The sequence below is a fragment of the Synchiropus splendidus genome, chromosome 13 (genome assembly GCF_027744825.2).
Source record: "Synchiropus splendidus isolate RoL2022-P1 chromosome 13, RoL_Sspl_1.0, whole genome shotgun sequence".
Lineage (NCBI taxonomy): Eukaryota > Metazoa > Chordata > Actinopteri > Syngnathiformes > Callionymidae > Synchiropus > Synchiropus splendidus.
The window spans coordinates 1,850,902-1,874,015 of record NC_071346.1 but is presented as its reverse complement, the minus strand read 5'-3'; the positions used below and the strand labels follow the sequence as shown (position 1 = coordinate 1,874,015).

At 46.6% G+C, this 23,114-nt stretch overlaps 2 protein-coding genes across 3 annotated transcripts in view; one reads left to right on the top strand and one right to left on the bottom strand.

Annotated features, from left to right (window-relative positions):
- emilin2a (elastin microfibril interfacer 2a) overlaps positions 1-7,524 on the top strand; it is a 15,162-nt gene extending 7,638 nt beyond the window's left edge. Inside the window, exons 5-9 of the mRNA XM_053882370.1 lie at positions 5,175-5,510; positions 6,264-6,317; positions 6,539-6,592; positions 6,651-6,791; positions 6,966-7,524. Coding sequence (XP_053738345.1) covers positions 5,175-5,510; positions 6,264-6,317; positions 6,539-6,592; positions 6,651-6,791; positions 6,966-7,282 — 902 coding nt within the window. The 3' untranslated portion in view covers positions 7,283-7,524. The remainder of the gene's footprint in view (positions 1-5,174; positions 5,511-6,263; positions 6,318-6,538; positions 6,593-6,650; positions 6,792-6,965) is intronic.
- On the bottom strand, positions 6,974-23,114 carry lpin2 (lipin 2). 2 transcript variants are annotated; one of them, XM_053882372.1, is made up of 20 exons: positions 21,292-21,343; positions 19,158-19,358; positions 17,273-17,368; positions 16,098-16,438; positions 15,923-16,030; positions 15,462-15,588; positions 15,071-15,398; positions 14,900-14,999; positions 14,588-14,775; positions 14,414-14,507; positions 14,281-14,350; positions 14,117-14,209; positions 13,962-14,044; positions 13,742-13,889; positions 13,420-13,568; positions 12,303-12,389; positions 11,822-11,974; positions 11,024-11,138; positions 10,117-10,220; positions 6,974-9,568 (listed from the first exon to the last, which is right to left on the bottom strand). In XM_053882372.1, exons 2-20 carry the CDS (start codon positions 19,347-19,349, stop codon positions 9,424-9,426), a joined length of 2,721 nt encoding a protein of 906 aa, XP_053738347.1. In that variant the 5' UTR covers positions 19,350-19,358; positions 21,292-21,343; the 3' UTR covers positions 6,974-9,423. The 2 variants fall into 2 exon arrangements, with proteins under 2 accessions (XP_053738347.1, XP_053738346.1); XM_053882371.1 differs by lacking the exon at positions 21,292-21,343 and adding an exon at positions 22,971-23,114 and having other exon boundaries at positions 6,975-9,568.

Genomic DNA, 23,114 nt, shown 5'->3' with positions numbered 1-23,114 from the left:
TGCCGTACATTCCGCAACTTTTTTTCCAGCAGCCTGGACCCTGCGGATTTAACAACAACGCTAATATAAAAAAAGGTTATATTGTTTTAAAATTGAGTTGGGGACAGAACAACCCCGCCTCACTCACATGGCGTCATATATCGACACAGGGAAAGCGGACTTTTGCGTCCTATACTGACAAAAAAGGCGGCCTTCAATATAGGTGTTTCAGTGGACTAAAAGAAGGGTTGAATTCCGTAGCGTTCCGGGTGGATCGTGCATGGCCACATGTAGCGCCACGTGCAGGGTGCGGGAATGTGCCAGCTCGGGCTGAAGCTCTCTTCACTGAAGGAGCCTGGATGTCAGTTGCTATTACGTGGCTCTCCTCCTTAGTCACCACGACTAGAAGGTTTGATGGCCTTTAAATAGCAATCTGACACATTAGAACGACGCAGAATGAATGGAGCGCCATCCCATGGCTCACCCTAATCGTCGTCTTTTGTTCACGTGTTGCGCAGACGTGCAACGGTCAGAACATCCTAAATAGCCGAGTGCAGTTTCTGAGCTTGGAACACAGCAAGTTTCATTTGCTTTGCAGTAAAAGTACTTGCCGCAGTACCCACCCTGCGCTCTAGATAACTTGTGTGCGTTTTCAGCCATTAGTTTAGCAAGTGCGACTCATGAACCAGCCGCTGGTCCATGACGGTCCAGTTGTTGCTGCTTCTACACAACACTATGTCTGGGCTGTTCCCACCCCGAAGGAAGACTTCAGCGGCATGAAACCCGCGTCGCATCAGAAGCCGATTTCATGACCTCATAATTCATCTGGCATGTTGATGCCTGAACTTGCTGAACCCTCGTGGCAGTGCAGTATGGAGATGTCAGCTGGGAAAGTATGTCTTTAAATGGTACAAAGAGCAGAGCGTGGTGTGTACAGTGTGTGTGTCTGTGCGACCACAAAACCGGAGAGGAGAAGAGCAGTGCGTTGTTGTGTGTGACACTAAAGCACACAAGCGCTGTGGAGCTCAGAGCAGTTTTAAGAGCGTCGAGAGTGTGTGTGTGTTTCTTATCTTCCTGATGGTGTCAGTGACTCAGAGGGAGCAGTTCACCAACACTGGAAAAATGTTGCTGTGTTTTCGTCTTTAAGAAAGAAGAACAGTTACAGTTAGTGCAGAGATGTGTGTTCACTCGTTTGGGAGTCGTGGGGGGCGGGGGTCTTCAAAGTTATGACGGTGATCCGTCACAGTTCTCCTCCTCCAGCTGTCCTCCAGTAGGAGTCCAAGTCTGGCAGCTGTACCGAGCCCCCCACGGGTCCCAGGACCTCCCTCCCGTCAGACTTCAGAAACTACAGTCTCTGTCTTCAGGCCTTAACAGGGGGAGCACTTCCAATACTCCAGCTATCCTACTGTTGCCACCATATATTGCATGTCCTCGGAGCATGACTGTAGCACTCAGCCGAGAACTGGCTCACTGAAGTCCTTCAGGAGGCCAAAACACACATGAGTTTTGCGTCATCCTACCTCTGCCACCATGTAAAGAACAGACCTGGTTTTAAGTCCCAGGTCTCAGACAAGCAGCTCTGTTGCAGTCGCTGTCTCTTATTATGGTGGACCCTCAGTTCAACATCATCAGGTTCCTTCACGTGGTCCACATGTTCTTCAACTTTGTGGCTTCCATCCTACTGCTGGCACATGCAGTCGGTGGAGAAGACTCGGACTGGTCTTGGTCCTGGTTCCACCGCTGCACGCTCGCCACGATGCCAGCCCCTGGTGTTACGCAGCTCTGTAAATCTTCTAAATCCCCTCACACCCAGGAAAGACCCTGGCCTCCCTGGGTTCCTTCCTTCCCTGCAGGTCCTTTATCAGCTGAACACAACTACCTGTGACAGCAGCAAAGACAAGGCCCTCCAGACCATTACGGAGGCAGCAGAGATCCGATCACAAGTTATAAATGGACATCTAACTCTGCAGCTGGGCTTTTCTGGCCCGGGACAAAGTCCCAATCCCAGTGCAGAGCAGATCACAGAACCACTTCTTACATAAACATAGCCTGTGCGCCCTTTACTACATGACTGTGGTTCCAAACCCAAATTCTCGGTGGAATGCCCGCGGCCGCTGTGGTAGCAGCAGGATTTAGTGCTTTGAGGAAAGAAATAGTCGAAATAGATATAATATTTCCTCCAAAAATCCCAGTTCTGAGGGTGTGGTTGCGGACAGAGAGAAAAGTTTCCTCCCAGTGTGTTTGAGGTCATTTTCTCTGGACGGTCATACCAAGACCCCGAGGAGGCGGCGGACAGAGGTGTTGCAATAACACCAGCGGAATAGCTGTGTCCTGACTCAACGTGAGCGGGAATGCAATGTCTTGGCAGCGGTTGCTCCGACATGACTCCCAGTCTGTCTGACTCGGAGGCTGAACGGCGAGAGACTCCGGCATCAGCCGTGATAACAGCTTTATGGGAAAGGCACATCAGGAGGACTGCGAGTTTTCTCTGAACTGTTTACTTCTGGGGGGGTTCCCAGCCTGCTCTGACTCCCCTGGTGCTCCCTCCTTCCGTGCAATTGTAGTTGTCCTTCCAAGAAGACTGCAATCCCCGGCTTTGATTTCATGGATCGGTGCTCTGCAGTTGATCAGCAGAGACATTGTATCAGAGCGGAGACGCGGGAGGGCGACAACAGAGGAGACAAACACAGACGGTTAGTCTCATGACAAAATCCAAGACTTTCACATTGGAAGGGGGAAAACAAAAATAATTCAATTTCATAAACACATTTTCAAATGGTTAACTCCACAACTTAAAAGGGCCCTGTTGTGTATTTTTCCTTCACTAATCCAAACAGTCACAGCGAAGCAGAATGAATTCAATTGCCTTCTGCACGTCAGAATCCGTTTTCCATCAGCAGCCGTTGTGACTTGAGAGATTCATTGCACAAGACGTGTCCTCTTGTTCCCCACTCGGGCGCTTGAGGGGCCCGTGAGGTGCTGCATGGTCAGGTGTTGCCACCTCTGACCCCATCTGGAAGTCTTCAGAGGAGACTGGCGTCCCTGAGGTCCGGCGGGCGGGTGCAGAGGGAGTGGTCACGCCAGACCCGCTGAAATATCCCGCACCGTCACCGTCACCAGTGGAAGTGACTCAAGCTGTTTCTCTCTCCCATCTGCTTGTTGTTGCCAGTCATGTGTGAGGCAGCATGGGAAACATGAGTCCAGCCTGTCGTCATCGTTTCTGGGGTGTCGGCCTCCGTGTTTGGACGCTTTACAGGCGACCGTCTCCGTCGAGCTCGTGTTTCCAATCGCGTTCCTTTCTACTTGAAAATGACGACGTGACCAACGGAACTCGAGCGGCCCCTCCCTCCAAATCCCCTCCTCACGACGTCACTCTTCATTCAAAATCTGCTTTTCATTCTCAGCCAAGGCCATGTGGTTTTATTCGCTGTTTAATAACCGTTTTTATTTCATTGTTTCTGTTGTGCCAGAGCTACTAAGCAGCCACAGATACACGACTGAACACACTTGGACACACGAATAGAAATGAAACTAAACGTTAGAGATTAAACAGGTGACGATACACACAAAAACAATTCATAAATAAAACAGATTTGACAAAATATGTTTGAGATTATTCAGTGACAACTCCAATTTACTGAAATATTCAATAAATAAGTATTTATGGACAGTGAAAATTATATTATATATTATAAATAAAATGACAGGAAGATGACTATGAATGTATTAATTCAGATTGAGAATATAATTCTATAGTAATTAATAATTACTATATAATTCTATAGTAATTAATAAGTGAATATAAGTGTTATAAGTCAAGACGGAAATTAAGTTTTCAAAATAAAGAAATTTGGTGGTGACAAAATAATATTTTCAAAGAAAAATGCAAAAAGAAAAACAAGAATATGAGCATGTGTAATGGAATAAATACAAAAATTAACTGCTATGATTTTAATAATAATAGATGAAATGTACAATACACCTAATAGACAATATATATATATATATATATATATATATATATATATATATATATATTTATTTATTTTATTTATTTTATTTTTTTTTACGTTCATATTGTGCTAGTGCAACAAATAAATCCCTAAAAGTATGTCAAAGAAAAGTAGCACAGATAGATATGAAACCTATGGAATGTAAAATGAATACATAAAGAAGTCCAGTATCTGCAGTAACCCTCCTCTAATGAGCTCTCCAGGCTTCTGGCTACTTGAAAACCAAGTGCGTGTCTCCTCGGGTCGAGGGAACGTCCAGCGCATCAAACGGTTTGTGGTTATGGAACACAAACAAAACAGCTGGGTGGATAAATAAAGCATATTTGGGTGGATGTTTTGGAGGGATCAGGAGGATTGGGAAGTCTCCGAGCAGCAGGAAATGGAGCTGCTCAGTAGTCCGCGGGTCGCGTCTCGGGAATGGCTCGCCAGATGGCGGCGGGGTTGTCGCGGGACGTGAGGTTTCGGAGGATGGATGCTAATGTTTGCCCTCACCTGCTGAACTGAAGGATGACTTTATTCATCACTCACATGGAGAGCGTTTTCAAGCTAACTCGCTCCTCACTCTGGCCTGGGAACGTTGCCCATTCCCTACGGAGACGGAGAATATCAGCAGTGCTGGAGGGCGTTGGAGGCTGACACCTTGTTGCTCTAGCTGCAGATATTCCACTCCACAAAGAAGAAAAAGTTCACCAGCGAACTGTATTCTTTTCCTCCTGATTCACATGCTACGTGCTGATGCGTCTGTTCCAACCAAACGTGTAGCCATGAGCACAACGGTAGCATCCAGCCCGGGGTAATTACTTGACTCAGCGGGCGTCAAACACCTCTCTAACAAGCGAGCAGCGACTTTAAAAACACCTTCCTTCAGGAAACTAAACGCTGTTGTGTCAGGCGCGGCAGGAAGCGACGTGACTTTTAACAAGTGACTGACTGTCACCTGAGGGACGCAGGTGAAGTCTGAACCCTCAGGGCGTCTGGAGGAGCTTCTCTTCCTCCTCAGATCAGTTGACAGGAAGCACAACACAAGTGGAGCCTGAAATAGCTGCCCTGTAATCAGTGACGCTAATGTTTGCTTGCTTCTCCAACGCCCCCTTCAGGATGTCAGTAGAATTGTGGGATTTTACATCAAAAAGTAATGGTTCAAGAGAGTCCATCTCAGAAAAGTTGTGTCTCCCACCCCAGGACTGACCCAGAGACCGGACCGTCCCGCTTCAACGCCAAACTGGGCGAGACCAATCCACATCCCCGTGATCATTCCCCCTCCAGCGTCCCAACCCAGACAGCCCCCTAGTGGCAGTCAGCCAGCGCCGCCCATCACCCACACCATCAAGATCACCCCGCCCAAACTGGGCGAAAGCTCCCAGCAGCCGCCCCAGAACGGCCCGCCTCTGGTCCCGCTGAGGCCGGTGGTGGAGACCGGGGAGGCGGGACCACCCGGCTTCATACGCAGGGTAACGGTGAGGCGAGGGTCCGAGGACTCGTCCAGCATGCCGGTGCAAGGCTTCGCCGGAGCGCCAGGTGAGCAGTGTGGTGCTCGGCTTCCATCCGTTTCAATAGATAAATGTCAATTAAAAAAGGGGAAAATATAGTTTTCAATTACATAACTTACTCTATCAATGAAAATAATTTCTACAGCTATAGCATTCTTATTTCACTACATTTGACATTGTTGTACAAAGGTATGAATTTAAAACTATATATATATATATACATGTTTTTTTATTTTAAAAAAGATAATATACGTGAAGTAAAGTCCTTCATATAGATGTGAATATTAGTCGTCAATTTCCATTCATGAAGAAAAAACTATGATGAATTCATTATTTAAAGTGTGTCACATCAGTCTTTATACGATTTAAACAAAGACAAGGCGAAGTGAATTCTGCCCAGGAATTTCAGCGCTGAATACTGGCATGCTTTTGTTTGTGCTTCTGCGAGTCCAAGGTTTCATCGTAGCTCCGAACACAGATGTGTTTTATAGCCGCAGTGAAAGTTGATAATTGGTTCATTTCCCTTTTATGAGACGAAATACCTGCAGGTGGATTTCCATTTAAGGCCGATGGAGAAAGAGTGACGGCACATGACCGTGTTTATGGAGGAGTTTTCCTAAGTGGTCCACCCAAGCTTGGCAGGTTTGGGAAAGAGCTGCTGAAACCCAGGGAGTCAATGTTTGGTTTAGTGCGAAGCCTTCCCAGGGAAAATCCGCCATCTGCTGGACTGTGATGAAAAGCCCAGCGAGACAATGAGATTTGTCTTTGGTGTGTTTGGCAGGTTATCCTCCAGCGCAGCCGGTCGCCTACAGGCCTCGACCAACACGCCACCAAGGTTCGTACGGATCACTCGTTTTAGGAGGAAGAGGGAGGAACATTTCACTGGCAAAGGTGCCAAACCCAAGGCCATGGGGCCACATCAGGCCAGCAATATCACAACACATGGTCCACCCAATCGCCTCACCATGCACAGGAGCCCTCCTCCTTCCAAATCCCATACTGCATTGCAACAAACAGCCCACTATTGTCAGTAATAAACCTTTGTTACATTTGCAGAAGCAGTTGCAGCTAAAGTGCCTTGGAACCTTCAGGCGCCGATGGTGACCCCAGGTAAAATGTCAGCTGTAAAACTCCGCTTTACTCACGCACATGACGCCTTCCGCTCCAGTTTCAGTGGACGACAGCGCCTTTGCAGACCCGTTCTCCTTCTCGGCCGGACACACGCTACACCGCATCTACGGAGACTTGGGCGTGATTCGCTTCAACAGGGTTCTGGTCAACGACGGCGGACACTACAGCCCCCACACTGGTAGGTGTGACAAAAACCCAGCGGGGGGGGGAGCCCTGTTGAGCACCAGAACTAGATCAGGCCTCTTTGACTCCAGGTTTGAAAGAGGAGTGAGTCAAAGCTGTTATGAAATGCCTCAGATGCTAATGTTGCTAACAGTTCAACATAGGTGGTCATAATGATTTCCCTCAACAGGTCTCTTCACTGTACCTCTGGACGGACGGTACCTGATCTCAGGTGTGCTCACGGCGAAACCAGGTGACCGCGTGGAAGCCGTTCTGTCAGTGTCCAACCGCAGCGTCCAGCGGCTACAGAGCTCAGCGAGGTCCCCTGCTGGTCGGCCCGGCTGCGGCTGCGGAGGTTCTGTATCCTTCAGTCTCATCCTGCCGCTGAGGAAGGGCGAGCGGGTGGGCTTGCTGAGGACGGGCGGGCAGCTGGCCACCAGCGACGCCCTGGAGATCGTCTCCACCTTCAGCGCCCTCTTCCTGTACGCCCCGCAGGCCAGGAGCTAGCCGCCGCCGCCACAGAGACTAGTGCGTTTCCACCCGACAAAGACTCACAAGAATGTGGAGGAGACTTGAGTTTTCACCAAAAAATGTGACGCCGAGCTGATGCCGCTCGGTTACGCCGAATCGTTGAAGTGGATTCAGAAGTCCCTTTTTGTTGATAATATATTTGATAATCACCTTTTGTATCTATTGTAAATGCATTAAAGTGTCTATAAATTTAGAAGTGATTTTTGATCACCTCTAATACACAACATGTGGGTGAACGGGACGGTACCTCTGTCAGGGGTCGTGTCCTCCCTCACTGGGTTGTTCAGTGGCAGTCACGCCTCCGTCTCTCGACTCCTGAGACATTCTCAAGCCAGATGAAACCACTCACCACCAGTCCTGCTTCTGCTCTTCTACCAAATGGCAGTGAATTCACACCTCCACGTCATCACTACTTCCATGGAAAATACACAACACAAGACTCATTTCAACATGGCTGCTTGACGAAACATGACTCAAGTCACCTGTAATTCTTTTAAATATGGCAAACTGACATGACACGAATATTCATTTTCAAATATTTTAACAAGAAAATAAAGGACAAAATAGACCATTTGGAACTGCCAAAAAGGGAAAAATGTAAATGGGCATATAATAAGGTAAAAACAATCATAAATAAGTGAGTAAGAAGCACATAACACATTACTATCATCAAATAATATCAATGAAATAATGACACACAGATTCAGTTAGAAACTTTATTTGATACAAATATGACCATAAGCCACAGTCGGTTAGCTTCATCAGGCCGATACTTCTCTTCTTACATTGTACTTTGTTCTTAAACATATTATTTTCCAACACAACACAGCGCACACACAGGGTGATTTGGTTGTTCTACACAATCACAAGGCAAGCATTAACTTCCAAACCAACAAACAGCATTCGCGTAAGAAATGATAAAAGGCATCACAGACGAGTGACGATCAGCATGGACACACTGGATGACTGGAGATCCGCGGATGAGGTGTGAACGCTCCACACAAGATGCTTCACTTTCATAGAAAGAATGGAATTCTTCAGATATATAAGCGAGTGATGAGCAGCACAGCATCTAAATCAAGTCATACCGAGCACTGTTGCGCTACAGAGAGAGAAATGTTCCTGTGAAATACTGACGTTCCGGTCCGTCGTCTGAAATTGTGCTTGGGCTCTTGTCATCCTCTTCAACAGCACCATCGTCGGCGCTTCCGGGACGCTGTCAAGTATTTCCTGTTTTCCTCTAAACAAGATGGAATGGCTACTTCTTCTGCTGGAGAGAGGCGATCAGTCTTCGGTCCCCTCACACACGCGCACACACGCACGGGTGCTAAAGGTCGGTGTCCTGTTGATGGAATCACGTGGAGCTCTCCAAACAAGCAAATCTCTTCCTCTTTATTCAAGGACAGCCCACGTGTCTGCGTCGCTCCTTCAGCTAAAACTGGTTGCATATTAGTCCGCCTCTCCGGCTGCAGCTCAGACAAAGTGCCTTGGATAAATCTGGTAAAGCCATGCGGCGACGGGTCTGTCATTCGACAGCAGCAGCATTCCGACAAGATTCACACTCGGAGCAGAAATACTTCCTTTGAGCTTCAGTCCCATGGTGTATGGTGATCGCTTCCCTTCCACACACCTGGCTGACAGGGTATCAAGTACACCGTTCCTGACTGATAAATTACTTCCAGACTGACAAACGGACCCAAATAACTTATCATCAAATACACAAAACACAAATCTGAAATGGAAAATTAAATCTGCTTCATTTCCTCTCCGAACGTATGAGTGCATCTTCACATATTTGCCGGTGAGAGTCTGGCGTGCGCGGGATTATTGCGCCGGGATCACGACCTGCGGTTACTTCCTCCGAGTGGCAGGAACCGCAGGGGAGGGGCAGCTTTGTTCACACCTCCTGCTGCTGAGAGCAGAAGTCGTGAACAAAAGTGAGCGCGGCGTTTCTCCGGTATTTGGCAGAGTAATCCCACGGCTGGAATACGACATGTACAAACCCCGACCCTCGTCCACACGACTGAGTAACGTGAGTGGCGTTTGTGTTTCTGTGCGAGTCCCCGGTCCTCCCGCGAGTGCAGGTACGTGTCTACCTGAGAGTCCAGTCGGCTGACTCACAGCAGGTCATCCGGGTTGATGTCCGGTATAGGTTGCCTCCAGTAGCAGAAGGAGCTGAACTCTGGCATTTCGAAGGCCTCGTTTTGCTCTTTGCTCAGCAGAGGGAACACGTGCTCCACCAGCTCGCTCAGTCGCCCGTACCTGCGCCAGAAACCCGAAGAAAAGGGTCAAGAAAATCACTGCTGACTAAAGTAAATACTGGTTTCATGCCTCAGTTTGCACTCAAGACATTCACTCATTCCAAGAATCCTTGGTGTCGCGAGGAAAGTAGCGGTGGAAAGTGAAAGCGAACCTCTTTCAGCGTCAACAATATGCCGTGGTGTAATCAGTTTCTGAGGCTTTTATGGACCGACAAAAAGGTTTCCAGCTCAGGAGTGAAAGTCAAGGTCTGCGGGCCAAATCTGGGGCACCAAAGTGGGTTCAAGACCAAGCAACCAAGATTTAAGGTTTTCAGTGTTCACTTCCAATTAAATAAATAATGTTAATTAGGTCGAGGACCATTTTTTTGGTGTCACCATCTTAAACACGACTGCCAGACACATGCTCACATTAATGGAGGGCAAGCAGACACAACTGCTGAAGAGCTGGTGAACTAAGAGTAAAAGACTAACTGGATCCGTGGGTTTTTACACAAACCTAAATGAAGCTCAGCTCTTGGACAGGCTTTCTATGATAGATTAAACACTCACGAGGATTTGTTGCCTTTTGTCTGCTCCTGGATCAGCTCTCCTTTGGGGTTGACAGTGAAGATCCTGCACACTGGGACTCCCACCTCCTTGTAGGCAAACACGTCCTGTGGAGGGAGAGACTTTTATTACAGAGGAACTATGGCCTAATGTTTCACCTATAAACCTCACATCCATCGGACGAATACCACTCCAAGTCTCAGGCAGATGTCTGAGCATCTAACTGCCAAACTGCCACTTGTGTCCTGGCTCAGCTCTTTTCTACTCAAGCACGACTCCTGCTGCTTTGATCCTGCGCTACAAACACCAGCTTGTTGTCTTCTAGTTTTCAAAACGCAGTCATTACCCCACGATTACCACACAGAAGGCAGAACACGTCTGTCGTCTTATGCAAAGAACTGCTCGGAGGTCGCCGAACTGCAAACCGTCCGCTACTGCATCTTGTCCATGAAACCAATGCCAGGACCTAATTACTAGTTTGTGTTCCATCACGTGCACAAAGATGGTAAAAGTCCAAGGTTGTAACTAAGTCAAACACTGTGTGTGCGTGCGTGCGTGCATGAGCGCGTGCATGAGCGCTGTTTTTTGTTGCCGTGTTCTTTGGCGACGGCAACGATACACAAACATTAATGGCCGTTTCCGACCTTGGTCTGTTGGTGTTTGTGCAGCTGAGGACGGCCGCTGAGCCCAGCTGGAGCGCTCATCCTCAGAGAAAGCCACACGGGACGCTCCGCCACTGACCTCAGCTCAGGTTCAGCTCAGTTTCATACGTTTGTGTCTGCTGGCGTATAGGCCGAGAGTCGTGTTGATGTTACATGACAGCTCCGGGATGGAAGATAAAAACCCGCCGCGTAATAGCGAGCGCTTTAATGTCTGTCTGTCTGACATCTTCAAGCGTCCATTAACTCACATTAGCTCGATTCCCAAAGGCCGCGTAGAATGGCTGCTTGTTATGCTGGAACAGGTTCTTGATGTCTGTAAGGCATTCAATCTTGAAGATCTCGGGCTTCTTCTCAATGACCTCCCTGAAACAAACACGTTGATTAGAGGATTGCATGTATGTCCTTGTGGGGTCAGGAAGGCCATTAATTCCTCCTCATCTTTATCAACAAGAATCACGAGAGATAAAATATGGAAGCACATGCAAACAATGTAAAGTAAATGTTGGATGACTAATAAGAGAGTTTGCTTTGAGCTGCAGCCAGTGAGTCATGACACTAGCGCAGCTGCAGACCCCCAGCAACTCAGGCGACATGTTCCTACAACAGCTGAATTTCAGGATTGAAATATAATGTAGACCAGCCTTAAAAAATACCCTTCTCAAACAGAGTATAAAGCATAAAGTGGGAATCGTTTTGAAAGCTCAATGATAAAGTTGGTCATTTTAATGTGATATCCTGCAAGTAAAACAAGTATAAAAACGTTTTGAAGATTGCAGTAGAAGTACATGAGCGATTTAGCATGATCCGGATGATCCTGGCTAGCGGCGGCGGAAGGTCATCCCGACTCAGCACTTTTCAGACTAACCCTTCACAACAAGAAGCAGTCGTAATTTCGACAGATGGATTATTAATACACCACAACGTGCTGTTTAGTAGATGAAGGGAGGACCTTTGACCTAGTCAGGATCATTTGCACTTGTCTTCTGACATCATTCGCCTGCTCCTGGACTGAGCTCCTGCACATTGACAACATACAAGTTCTGTACCTGTGAAAGGCAGAGAAGAGGCTGCTGGGAGACAGCATGAGAGGACCCCGGGGGAGGATGGTCCCCCCGTCGTTGACCCACTGCAGGTAACCCCTGGTCATGTCCGCCATGCCGATGGCTCGAGCCGAGCAGTACAGGAACTTGTAGCCGTTTCTGAGGACAAACAACACATGCTTCGTGAACAGTTCCAAACGGAGGAGGAAGGGGGGGAGCAGAGCTGAAGGACAGAAATGCTCTGAGTAACATGACCACCAGCGAGGATAACGTGAATAAGAAAACATCAGCAGAAACACATTAAAAAAAAAAGCTCAGCTCCCTTTTTAGACAGCTCGTGGAATGTTGTCAAACTTAATGACGTCTTGGCTTTAAATAGCGAGGTGTGGAAGTCAGCTTCAACAAACGTGTGAGCATCAATTCCACTGGATTAAACATGAATCCTTGGAGGCAGAAAAGCAAAAAGTATGTCCAACGAAGTACTTACTCGGCAACAGAGTGGTAGAGCTTGGCGATGCCTTGGTGGGTCCAGTCCTTCCCCAACTGTGGGAGGATCTGTCCGAACACATCAGACCTGGAACGATCATGAAGAGACGAGACATGAAAAACATGAAAAGACAAGAGCCGTGTCTTTGAAAGAAAAAAAGAAGTGTTAAGCAGACTGATGGAGCAGGACGTTCAAAGAAGGTCAAATATATCACCCCCAACACACTGGAGAGTCATCATGAAGGGAGAACATGGTGGACCTTCCACCACTAATGAGGACTACGGGCCAAAAGGAGAGCTCAACCACAGTGTCAAGTACTTTAATAGTCAAATGTAAATGGGCTCATTAGGCCCTGTCTGCTCCTCGAACAAAAGCCACAAGTTAGAGTTCAGATTTAAAGGTCAGACGGATAACAGCCCTGCGTTAATGAGGATTTAAATATATATATATATATACGTGTGTGTGTGTGTGTGTGTGTGTGTATGCATCACCAAATCTGGAATGACGCAAACAACCTTACGGGAAGGAGAATATTTCGAGACCTTCAAGTAAAAGAATTTAAGGAGTGACGTCAGTCACAAAACTGACAGAGAGACAGACTCCGAAGAACACCACTTATCCATACTAATTTGTCCAACATATAAAATGTAACTTGATAACCGAGTGCTGTGGTGCAAGTCTGCAATTACACAGCTCGTCCCATAAGTGGCTTCATCTCAAAGTAAATGGACAATTTGTAGGCAAAAGGAAGTTCATCTGCTGGGTGGCCGAATCAGAACTGCGAGCGCATGAGAGACTCACTTTATTATGATCACAGGCGGCCGCTGGAGTGACGCCGGCCAGCGTCACTGTGGTTAAGCTCGTTGGCCCACTGAGTCCCAAAGACAAATTGGCTTTGATTAAATGTAACTAACATTTAGAAGCATGATAGAACGTTAAATGTAGTTCATTTCAATGCCAACATGGGTGATGAAAAATGATGCTATAAGTTAGATCAGCTGGCCTTTATTATAGGAAGCGTATTCTCTTCAACGCATATTTTAGTTGCTGCTCATAAAACAGGAGACACAGGCGTTTCATGTGTAGTAATATTTGCTTTCAGTCCTCAGTGACGTACTTGGTGATGGTGCCGTCGATGTCGGAGATGATGACCTTGTCGTCCCAGTTCCACAGGTAGATGGTTCCTTCACAGCGGCACGTGCCCTGGTACTGTGTGGTGATGCTGAAGGTCACGTCGTTGGGCCCCTCTTTTAGTTTAAGACTTGCCTGGACAATCAAAGACAGCAGGTTGAGTGAGGTTGGAGTCACCCAGCAATTCAAATGTCACCACTAGAGGGAGCTGTCATCTGATGAATAGGCATCAGACTATCGTCAGGTTTCAAGCGCATCAGTTTGAAGTCAACATTGAAGAGCTCAAACAGTAAAAAGCCAAAGCTTACAATCTGATCAGAGGAGAGGCGAAGAGACTTCCTGTAGGTGTGTGCACTGGAATGCTGCTGACCATCGCCCGCCTGCAGACGGTCTTGACAAGAGGCAGCGCTCAACTCCTTGGACTCTTCGTCGCTGGACGAGTCTCCTGTTTTCGGGCTACAACAAGACAGATACACAAGTCATTACTACTCTGATTAGAATCATAACATGACGCAGTCAACAACTTACAGCAAGGCCAGCTTCTCCTGAGGAATGGACTGTCCTTCCTCCTCCAAATGAGTTTCCTCTTTAGTTTCAAGCTTCGTCTCAGACTACAAGGAAGAGGACAGGATCACATTTAGCAAACACACTAACGGACACAACCAACGTGTGCGCTTTCTCACCTGTTTGATTGTGCTGTCGGCTCTTTTCCGCCAGAACCACCACCGTGCAGATTTCTTTGGCATTTTCTCTTTCACCCAAGCCTCCTCCGTGGCCTTGTACAAGCAGAGGGGAGGTCAGCGCGACAAGCGTCACCATAACACACATTCATAGAAGCCTTTAGTACCTTTGGTAAGTTCTTCTGAAAAGCTTGAAGACTCAAGATCAGTGGCGCAGCCAGTGTCCAGTTGTAGTATCTGTTAGCGGAGAGAGCCAGGAGTGAGACACTCACTTGACTCAGCGTTCAGCAACCTACTTACCTATTTCCTATCCTCACGACCAGGTTGGGGTTATCAATGATTGCTGGGTTCTCAGCAAATTCACTATAAGTGATGATGTGCTCCATGAATTTTTCTTGAAGGACAGAAGAAAGGGGTTGTCATTGAACAATGGCAGTGAGAAGCCTGGATTCTTTGAGGACTCCTCAGATCTACCTTTGGATATTTCAGCATTCTCGGTGAGGCCACCGCAGAGGGAGAGCGTGACGTCAGGGAGGTCACTCGCCGAGTCAGAGAGACACTCGGTCCCGCTGTCGGCTGCAGCGCTGCCGACTGACTGCGGAGACTGGGAACCGGAGTGGATCTCTGAGTCCATCCAGTGCTTTGCGGCCGCCTCCGCCTCACTGCAACCAGAAAGAGCCACAGGGGGACGTCATGAAACTATTTTTAATCTCCTGATGAGCAGCCTTTGAATAGAAGGTGCAGCAAAATTAATTAAGCAGGTCAAAGACTCGTTTGTAATCTGACCTCTTGGGGAAATATCTGGCTGCAACATCAGGCTCAAGTACATTCAGGTCGTCTAGGTAGATGTCTTCAGGACCCTGATGCTGGCTTCGTTTTGGGACGCCTGTTGGCAGCAACACAACGAGTCAAAACTGCCGAGACTCAAGTCCAAGACACTCCATGAAAGAAACATACCTTTCTTCTTGGATGGGGAATCAGTAGGTTGGCCGCTGGAGGGTGTGGATGTCACCACGCTGTTAGGCAGGGCGTCCGCAGGCTCTGTGCCACCGACGGGGCTCAGAGACGTGGTGCTGCTCACCGACGGACCCATTGCTGCGGCCTGGCTAGTCGGGGTGCGGGGCTCGGGCTTCACGATGGCGCACACGGAGGAGGAGCTGGACACTTTCTCCACCTCGCTGTCCTCCTCCATAGCTTCAGTGCTGAGGATGACCCGGAAGTGGGTGCTCTCGGACGGTGTGATGGTCACAGTTTTGAGTAGCTCCGGTTTCTCCTTTTTGGTCACCTGTGGATGGAATTCAGGCTCTAAAAGAAGCTGAAGGTGGCTGGGTGCTGGGGGGGCTCTTACCCTTGTGGTCTCTGGGAACTCTCCCCAGGTCCACTGCATGTGAGACTCGGCTCTGAGCAGACTCTCCGACGGCCTCACCAACAGCTCAGAGTCGCTCTTTGGGGAATACGCCTGAGACAGGCCGTGACTGGGGAAGGACATGAAGCAAAATCAGAACAATTGATTCAGTTCTATCCAACAGCAGTGTTGAAGCACAAGCAGTTTTTCACATTTGTTTGTTCACTTCTCTCTGCTTGCCTTGGGAACTGTTCAGAGAGATGTACTGTAGAGTGAAGTTAGTTTTCATTTTCTAGCCTTAAGAAGAACTGTAGAGGATTGTGAGAGATAGTTTCAAGGTCACCATAGCCTTGTCCATCTCCATAGTGAATACTTCATGAAGTCGCTTTTCTCTTCTAACTCAACAGAGAGTTGATGTTCGGTGATTCAGCAGTGCAACTATGAGACTGTCGTCGTCCACACACCTGGCATTTTCTGACCAGTCTCCATCAGACATTGCGTAACCGTCGAGGTTGTGTCGGGATGAGGGTAATTTGGGGTCGATATCTCGGATTGTAGAAACGGAAGGCGACCTGAAACATAGTCAAAACATGAGTTCATGCTTCAAAGATGTCGATGGGATTTCCAAGAGGTGCTTACCTTGAGACATGAGCTGCAGTTTCTTCATCAGAGCTCAGGTCCATCTCAAATATCTCTTCGTTCTGTCCAGAGTTGGACATAGCAGCAGCATTAGCAGCACCGGTGGTGACTGACATGGGTGGGGTCAGTTCCTCCCGCCGCGGGTCTCCTTTGTGCTTCTTTCTCCGTCGCTTTTTCTTTTTTGTGGCGCCAGGAGTCGGCGCCGGGGGTTCGGGCGGATCTTCTGGGTCAGCAGCGTCATCCTCTAAAACGCTGGGTGACCTCCGGTCGACTTCTGAGATCCAGAAGAGATGACTGTCTGTCGGGATTGGAGAGGTGGCCAAATGGGCCGGGACAAGCTGCTGCATGGTGCAGGAAGTGTCAGAGAAAAAAATGTTTTATTAAAATCAGTCACTGTATTCAACAACCTCAGTGAAATTATGAAAATCATCATGTCTTTTATCCAAAATAATTTACTAATGTGGATTCAATTCAATTGAATCCAGATTTTGGACACCTCTGGAGTGTTAAATCCGGTCTGTTCCAGAAAAAAAGCTGTTCATCTTGTGCCAATAACGTTTCGATTACTGCAGATCGACAAGCACAAAAGAGGCATCACTTTTCCAACAATAAGGCATAAGATGGGCAGAAAAGGTAATTACTCTGCAACAGTGCACGTGGAGGCCTTGACAATGACCCACATGGCAAGAACATTGTCTAGTGAAAGCGTATCCTTGAATACAGCTAATATAATAGCGAGAGTCATCAACTACCACCAAGTGTGAGCGGCAACATGCCAGTTGGAAACACAAAACAAAATCGTCAACTCAACCGCTGAATGGTTAACACACACACACGTTGGCCTTCACTCTATTCAAACTTCTTTGTGGGGAGAAAAAAAAAAGGAAAAAATGTTGTGTGACTCACTGCGCTGTCGTCATCGAATATGAAAAACTGAAAGTCCCAAGTGTTCAGACAATATCATCCTACTATCTACCCACTTGCCACCACCAGGGAGAACACACAAGCAGGTAGGAGTCAATGACGACACCAAAATTGATTTAGAATAATGAAATATGGCAGTTCAAGAAACAATTACACTGATATGGTTGTTCCAGAGGGGCGAATGCGCAGTAATGCATGCACTACAATAAGAAGAAAATCATCCACACAAGTGAGCTCTCAGGACAACTTACATTCTGTAGCTCAGCTTCTTGAACAAAAAACGCCTCTCCGTTGTCCCCGAGTTTCATGTGCAGCTCCACCGGTTCTCCATTCACTTCAATATCAATCTGAGGACCAAAAACAGCCAGAAACTGAGACAAAAGAACGAAAAGCCCTTTCATTTTAACATCTTTTAATCACCACTGAGAGGCACATCAAATCTCAAACTTCAGTGGTGTCAGTGTCACTCTTCCTGGAGGTTTACAAAACCCCAGGCTTGAATCCTCTGAGGCTGTATCCAACAGTCCCTCCAAATGGAACTGGGCCATGTTTCCAGGCCAAAAGCCTCAGAGGCCCACAGACACCTCAGAACTTGACAGCACTAAAGTAAAATGCAAACACGGCTGGCTGCAGCAGCAGGAAAGAAGCCTGTAAATCTGCAGCTTGTCAATCAATTCTAAGTCTCACCCAAAGACAAAGTCTTAAGTAAAGTGGCCTTCACTGAGACTTCTGCTGCCTGAAGCATGTTCTCGCTCCACTCAAGTCACCAGTGATGGGAGTTTAATGCCAGATTAATGCACGTTGGAAACTCTATTTTAAGATAGAACCTGAGGCCAGAAAGGTTCATTAGTGTCACCAGCAAATGAGCCCAAGGCATGGCTACATTCATCAAACCTGGATAAACACGTGACAATCCATCTCAATACTAACATAAATATACAGCAGAACAAGCTGCTGCATGGTGCAGGAAGTGTCAAGAGAAAAAAAATGTTTTATTAAAATCAGTCACTGTATTCAACAACCTCAGTGAAATTATGAAAATCATCATGTTTTTTTATGCAAAATAATTTACAAATGTGGATTCAATTCAATTGAGAAGAAGATGAAGCAGAACATTAACATACTGTAATTAGAGGCTATTAAGTTGAGGAAGATTTGGGGTTAGGGTTGTTTTTTTTTCAGCAAAATGAGGAAGAAAACAATCTGTTCTTTGAGATACCATCAAGAGAAACATGGTTTTAAAGTGAACTAATATATTTGTAGGAAAATCAATTATGATTAATTATGCATATGGAAAGCAAAGTTCACAAACATTCCAGTGGGACTGTTATTACATGCAACTCACACAGCGCAAGAATCTTGTTTGAGTTTCAGTTTCATCCTTGCCACGCTTTCATTAGTGTTCTGTTTAATTTGGCAAGTCTCACCCAGGCATGGCAAACAACGCGGCTCCAAGTGAAATCAGTGTGCTCAATAAACATCTCTGCTCGACACCAAAGCCATGGGAGGATGACGAATTTCAATTAGCAATTGGCTGGAAGTTCAATGCACACTCTGTACATTTCTCTTTGGACTCTAAACGCACAGCATGTTTTCCGTTAAGCAATTTACCAAAGCGTATATATATATATATATATATATATATATTTATTTATGAGCAGCCACGGAGGATCAGACGACGGATCTCTGGGTTACACGCAGATGCGGTTACACAACACCACTTGTGCTATGGGTTGTTGTTCACCTCCTCCTCCTCCCACGCATTCAAGTTGTAGAGCAGTTGCCACGGAAACCACTCATTCATTCCTCTTTTGGAGCCCATCAGCATTCAGGGAAGGTGCTGAGAGGGTGTCACTCCCCCACAAATCATCACCAACTCTTTGGCTTGAAGCAAAGGCACTTTGCTTCAAGCCAAAGCAAACAAGAGTCATTTTTAAGAGTGTGGACAGGACGGGGTTGTGGAAGGGACAACAATTTCTTATGATTCATCAACTAAGGAATTTAAGTGAAAGTGAAAGGGCATTGCATCCGAGTGGGAGCTCTAAATGTCCCGGCTGTACGAAAGCATGAGCTACAGATGAGCGTTAAAGTATGGCAGAATAAAAGCTGTAATTCAAGGTTAAAACAGGGGCTCACCACTTTCTCTTTGGAACGCAGCACGCCCAGCTTGCCGAAGCGAACGTGGAAGGGCGAGCACTGATAGGAGCCATCCCTCTGGCGGACCACCACCACGTCGATGCAGCCGGACAACGTGGCCTGATTGATGCCCTTGTACAGCTCTTTGACGGTGACCAGCACCTGACCTGCCAGTTGGCCCACGTAGTTCATGGTGTGCACCTGAAAGAGGGAAAGCGCTCCAATGACTGCATGACAAAAGAAGCCGACGTCCTGTTTATCTGGCGACGCGTGTATGTCAACAGTGAAGGCAAATGACACACAGTTCCTGTTGCACAATCCTCCCGTCAATACTCGGCTGACAAAACAAAAGTGGAAAATGACGCTTGATGAACACTTGTTGATGGGGTTCATCTAAGAAAGTTAAGCTCAAGTACACTTGAAATTCAGTCCCAGATGGACCATTTGGAGCTTGATGGACAGTGAGAGGTGGAGTCGTGTCCTGTTACAGACAAGTGGTGTATGTGTACATCTGGGCACGTGTGTTTGTGTCACGGCAGCAGGACTTTCATGGTGTACCTCCAAAGTTCAAGCACCATTTTGCTACATGAAGAACAAACCCTAGTTAAAGCAGAAGAACACAATGCAGGGAGTTCGGAACAAAATGATATTTAAACCGACTTATATTTGACTTCTAATAGCAGTTTGTTAATGTGAGGCATCCAGTCAACCCGATCAACACATGGAAACGTGCGACTGACATCAACTCACCAGAGACCAGGAGGATTTGAGTGACCAGGACTCATCTAGCTCACTGCTGTCAGTGTTTTCTTCAGTACTGGTTCCCTGAGACTCTGAATGTCTTAAAGATCTTTGTCTCTTCATTCTTGCTTTTCCCACTATGAGACTCTCCACTAATATCCCTCTGCCTCAGACAATGATAATAACTAATAGCCACCATCTTTATAAGTGCTTCAAACACGCCACCTCAAGCTGACCCTCCCACATGACGGGCAGTGACCAGTATTATCTGTAGCGACTACAGCTTTTGCAACACTGTCATAAAATCAGTCATTCTTGATTTGGACTCTTCTCAGCAGCTCACGCACATTCACGCAGCCAGTCAGCTGATACAACAGCAACCAATGCGGTGGCAGCGTCTTGGAGTGGAAACCCAGGGCTGATAAGGGAGAGCCAATTCCTGCAACGGAATGTTTTCTCATTGATAAGGCAGCGGCCTGAGAGCGGAAAACAACACAAGTGTGCTGCATGCTGAGCAGGCAGTCACATGTACGGCCCAATCATTGCAGCGTGTGCGTGTTATTGTGCGTGACCAAACAAACAAACGGGGTCTGTGTCACTCATTGGCTTCAGCACTCAGCCAATACTCGATCGACACAATGAACTTCTGTCGCTCACTGCACTTGACCCTCTCACATCCGGAGCAGGTCGAGGCGAGGAGTACAGAGAAATGTTTACACCCCAGTCCTGAACTTGGAGGCGATGAGGAACCTTGTTTTGACTGAGGGCTAATTTTAGCTCCATCTATAGTCAACACAGATGTAAACACACAAACGCTCTGAGACTTTCTGTGTGGTCTTGCTCCCACTCTGCTTCCTCTGTGAAGGCTCTGGAGAAACATGGAAGAAAGAATGATCTGATCCATCTGCTGAGCCCGTTTGGAGTGCCTACTGAGCGACTGGAGGAAAGAAGGTAAAAATGGTGATGGCTTCCTTTCAGATTGTAATCACCTATTGTCACCGTCTTTGCCCCATTTGAAGCCAACCAAAGGTCCCATGCTCTATTATGGTAATGACAGAGGTGTCTCCCTTCACCTTTCAACAGGAAACGATAGTCATGATAATAACCTACACAGGGGGTTTACACTATTGTCATGCGGAGTGTTGAAATCACTTGAAACACAACCTGTAAAGGTGAAAGAAAACAATTTCATTGCTGATGAATTATTTTTCCTGCATTGTATTTTATTTATCCATAAACACAAAAACAAAATGGAAGCAAGGTTTTATTTAACTCAAAAGCTTATTTTTCTATCCTTTTGGCCCCTGTGAACTGCTTACATTGAATCCATACAACAACATTCTATCAGTTGAACTTCTAATTATATTACATATTTGATAATAAAATAACTTACAAGGGACGAATCAAGCAAGTCTTGACGTGTGGAACAAATACCAGTCAAATATTTCACCTATATTTCTCCTCGTCCTGTAATACGGACTAAAAAAAAAAAACAACCATTGTGGTGAAGGAAAATAATGTTTGAAAGGTTATCCTAAAAGTAGACACTACTCTTCATATGTGAACAGATTTAGCGAAAACCTAAACCGTAAAATTCAATGTGTCTTGTTTTAAGTGCTTAGGTGAGTGTGCCCACCTTCAGGAATCTGATGATTAAATCAATTCCTGTGTAACAGGTCACCGTCAAAAAATATAATAAAATATATCTAAACACAGCAAGTGTTTGAATATTTAAAGAATCCTAAAACCCTCAGTCACATGAGACTGTTTCATACAACCCCATGTGAAGCAACAAGGATGTTATCATTCAGGTTTGGGTTGACCTACTTTTTGTATCCACATATACCTGTACAAAGGCAAACCAGCCCATGACTGTTTCTGAAGTTGTTCCGTTGTGTTTCAGGACATAGTTTAGAGGGTAGTTGAGTCTTCTTCAGATAAGAAATCATAAACACTGTCGAATAAAGAAGCTGATAATCACATAATCGTGATGTGAACAGGACGAGGCTCAGCATGTGAACTTTATCACAAACAGTGTAAGTACAGGACGTGTTCCTGAACATCCATCCAGGTTTGTTTTGTGTTTTTCCACTGAGACACAAAGCAATCTTTCCCAGCTGAGAGAGGCAGCCAACCAGACCACGGTGGGTTCGTGTTACACTCATTCAGGAATAATGTTACACCAAACCACAATGACGTGTGACTATCTAAAGTGAGGAGCCCAACTGGAGGACAAGACAAAAAGTGCCTGTGTTTACACCACACACGGCAAACAGTTATCGTTTCAATCCGCGTATGGAACCAGTCAATTCAGTGAGGCCATATACATGCCAAGTCACCGTTAGATAACAAGAAATGTGCTGAGACAGGTGAAAGGAAAATGAAACTGGATGAAGCACCGAGACAAGTTCAGTGAAGTGTCTTCAGAAAATGCATTGCAACTCTACAGACGACCTCACATTTAGGGGGGAAACAGGACATATTTGAAACCATTGCCATCATATGACGATTAAGATATTTCAGCGATCCCAGTGAGCATTATACAGTAAAATTTAGTGTTTTGCTTCTATGGTCTTTGACGTCAGAGCTATATATAAACAAACACATCACTCGGTGTTTTGTTTATTTACATTCGAGCAAACGGAGTGAACAGCACACAAGGTGTGAGTCGTTAGAAAAGCGCGGATGTTTTTAATGTAACCTCGGATCGCATTCGCGTAAAGGCGGTTTCTAATAAGAGGTGTAACTCATGATACATTAATGAATGGCCACAGCTAGCCGCTAGAGGGTTAGCATCGCTGCTACCGTTGAATAAAAACAGCCGTAAAACAACACCGACCAGTCACCGAGAGGCGAACGACTGTTACGACCCGCGATACATGACCGAGTCACAAAAGAACACTCGTTATGTCACTGGTGAAAAGACAGAGTCATGTGGCATGACGCCGTTATCGATCAGAATTGAGACTCATTCGGGGCTAACTGGTTAGCAACCGCTGAGGCTAGCGATGGGATGGAGTCACAGGCAGAAAACACGCACAAAATAACACGACGGAAACCGTTCGTATTTACCTTTCGTTTGCTTCAGCGAGGCGGGACGTTGAATGTCGTCAGTCTTTTCCCATTTTGTTGCCTGGGAAAGTCCTAAAAAGCCTCCTGACGTGTCCGCGACTGGACCGTCGTAGCCGACTGCTGTGATGGTGCGCGAGCACAGTT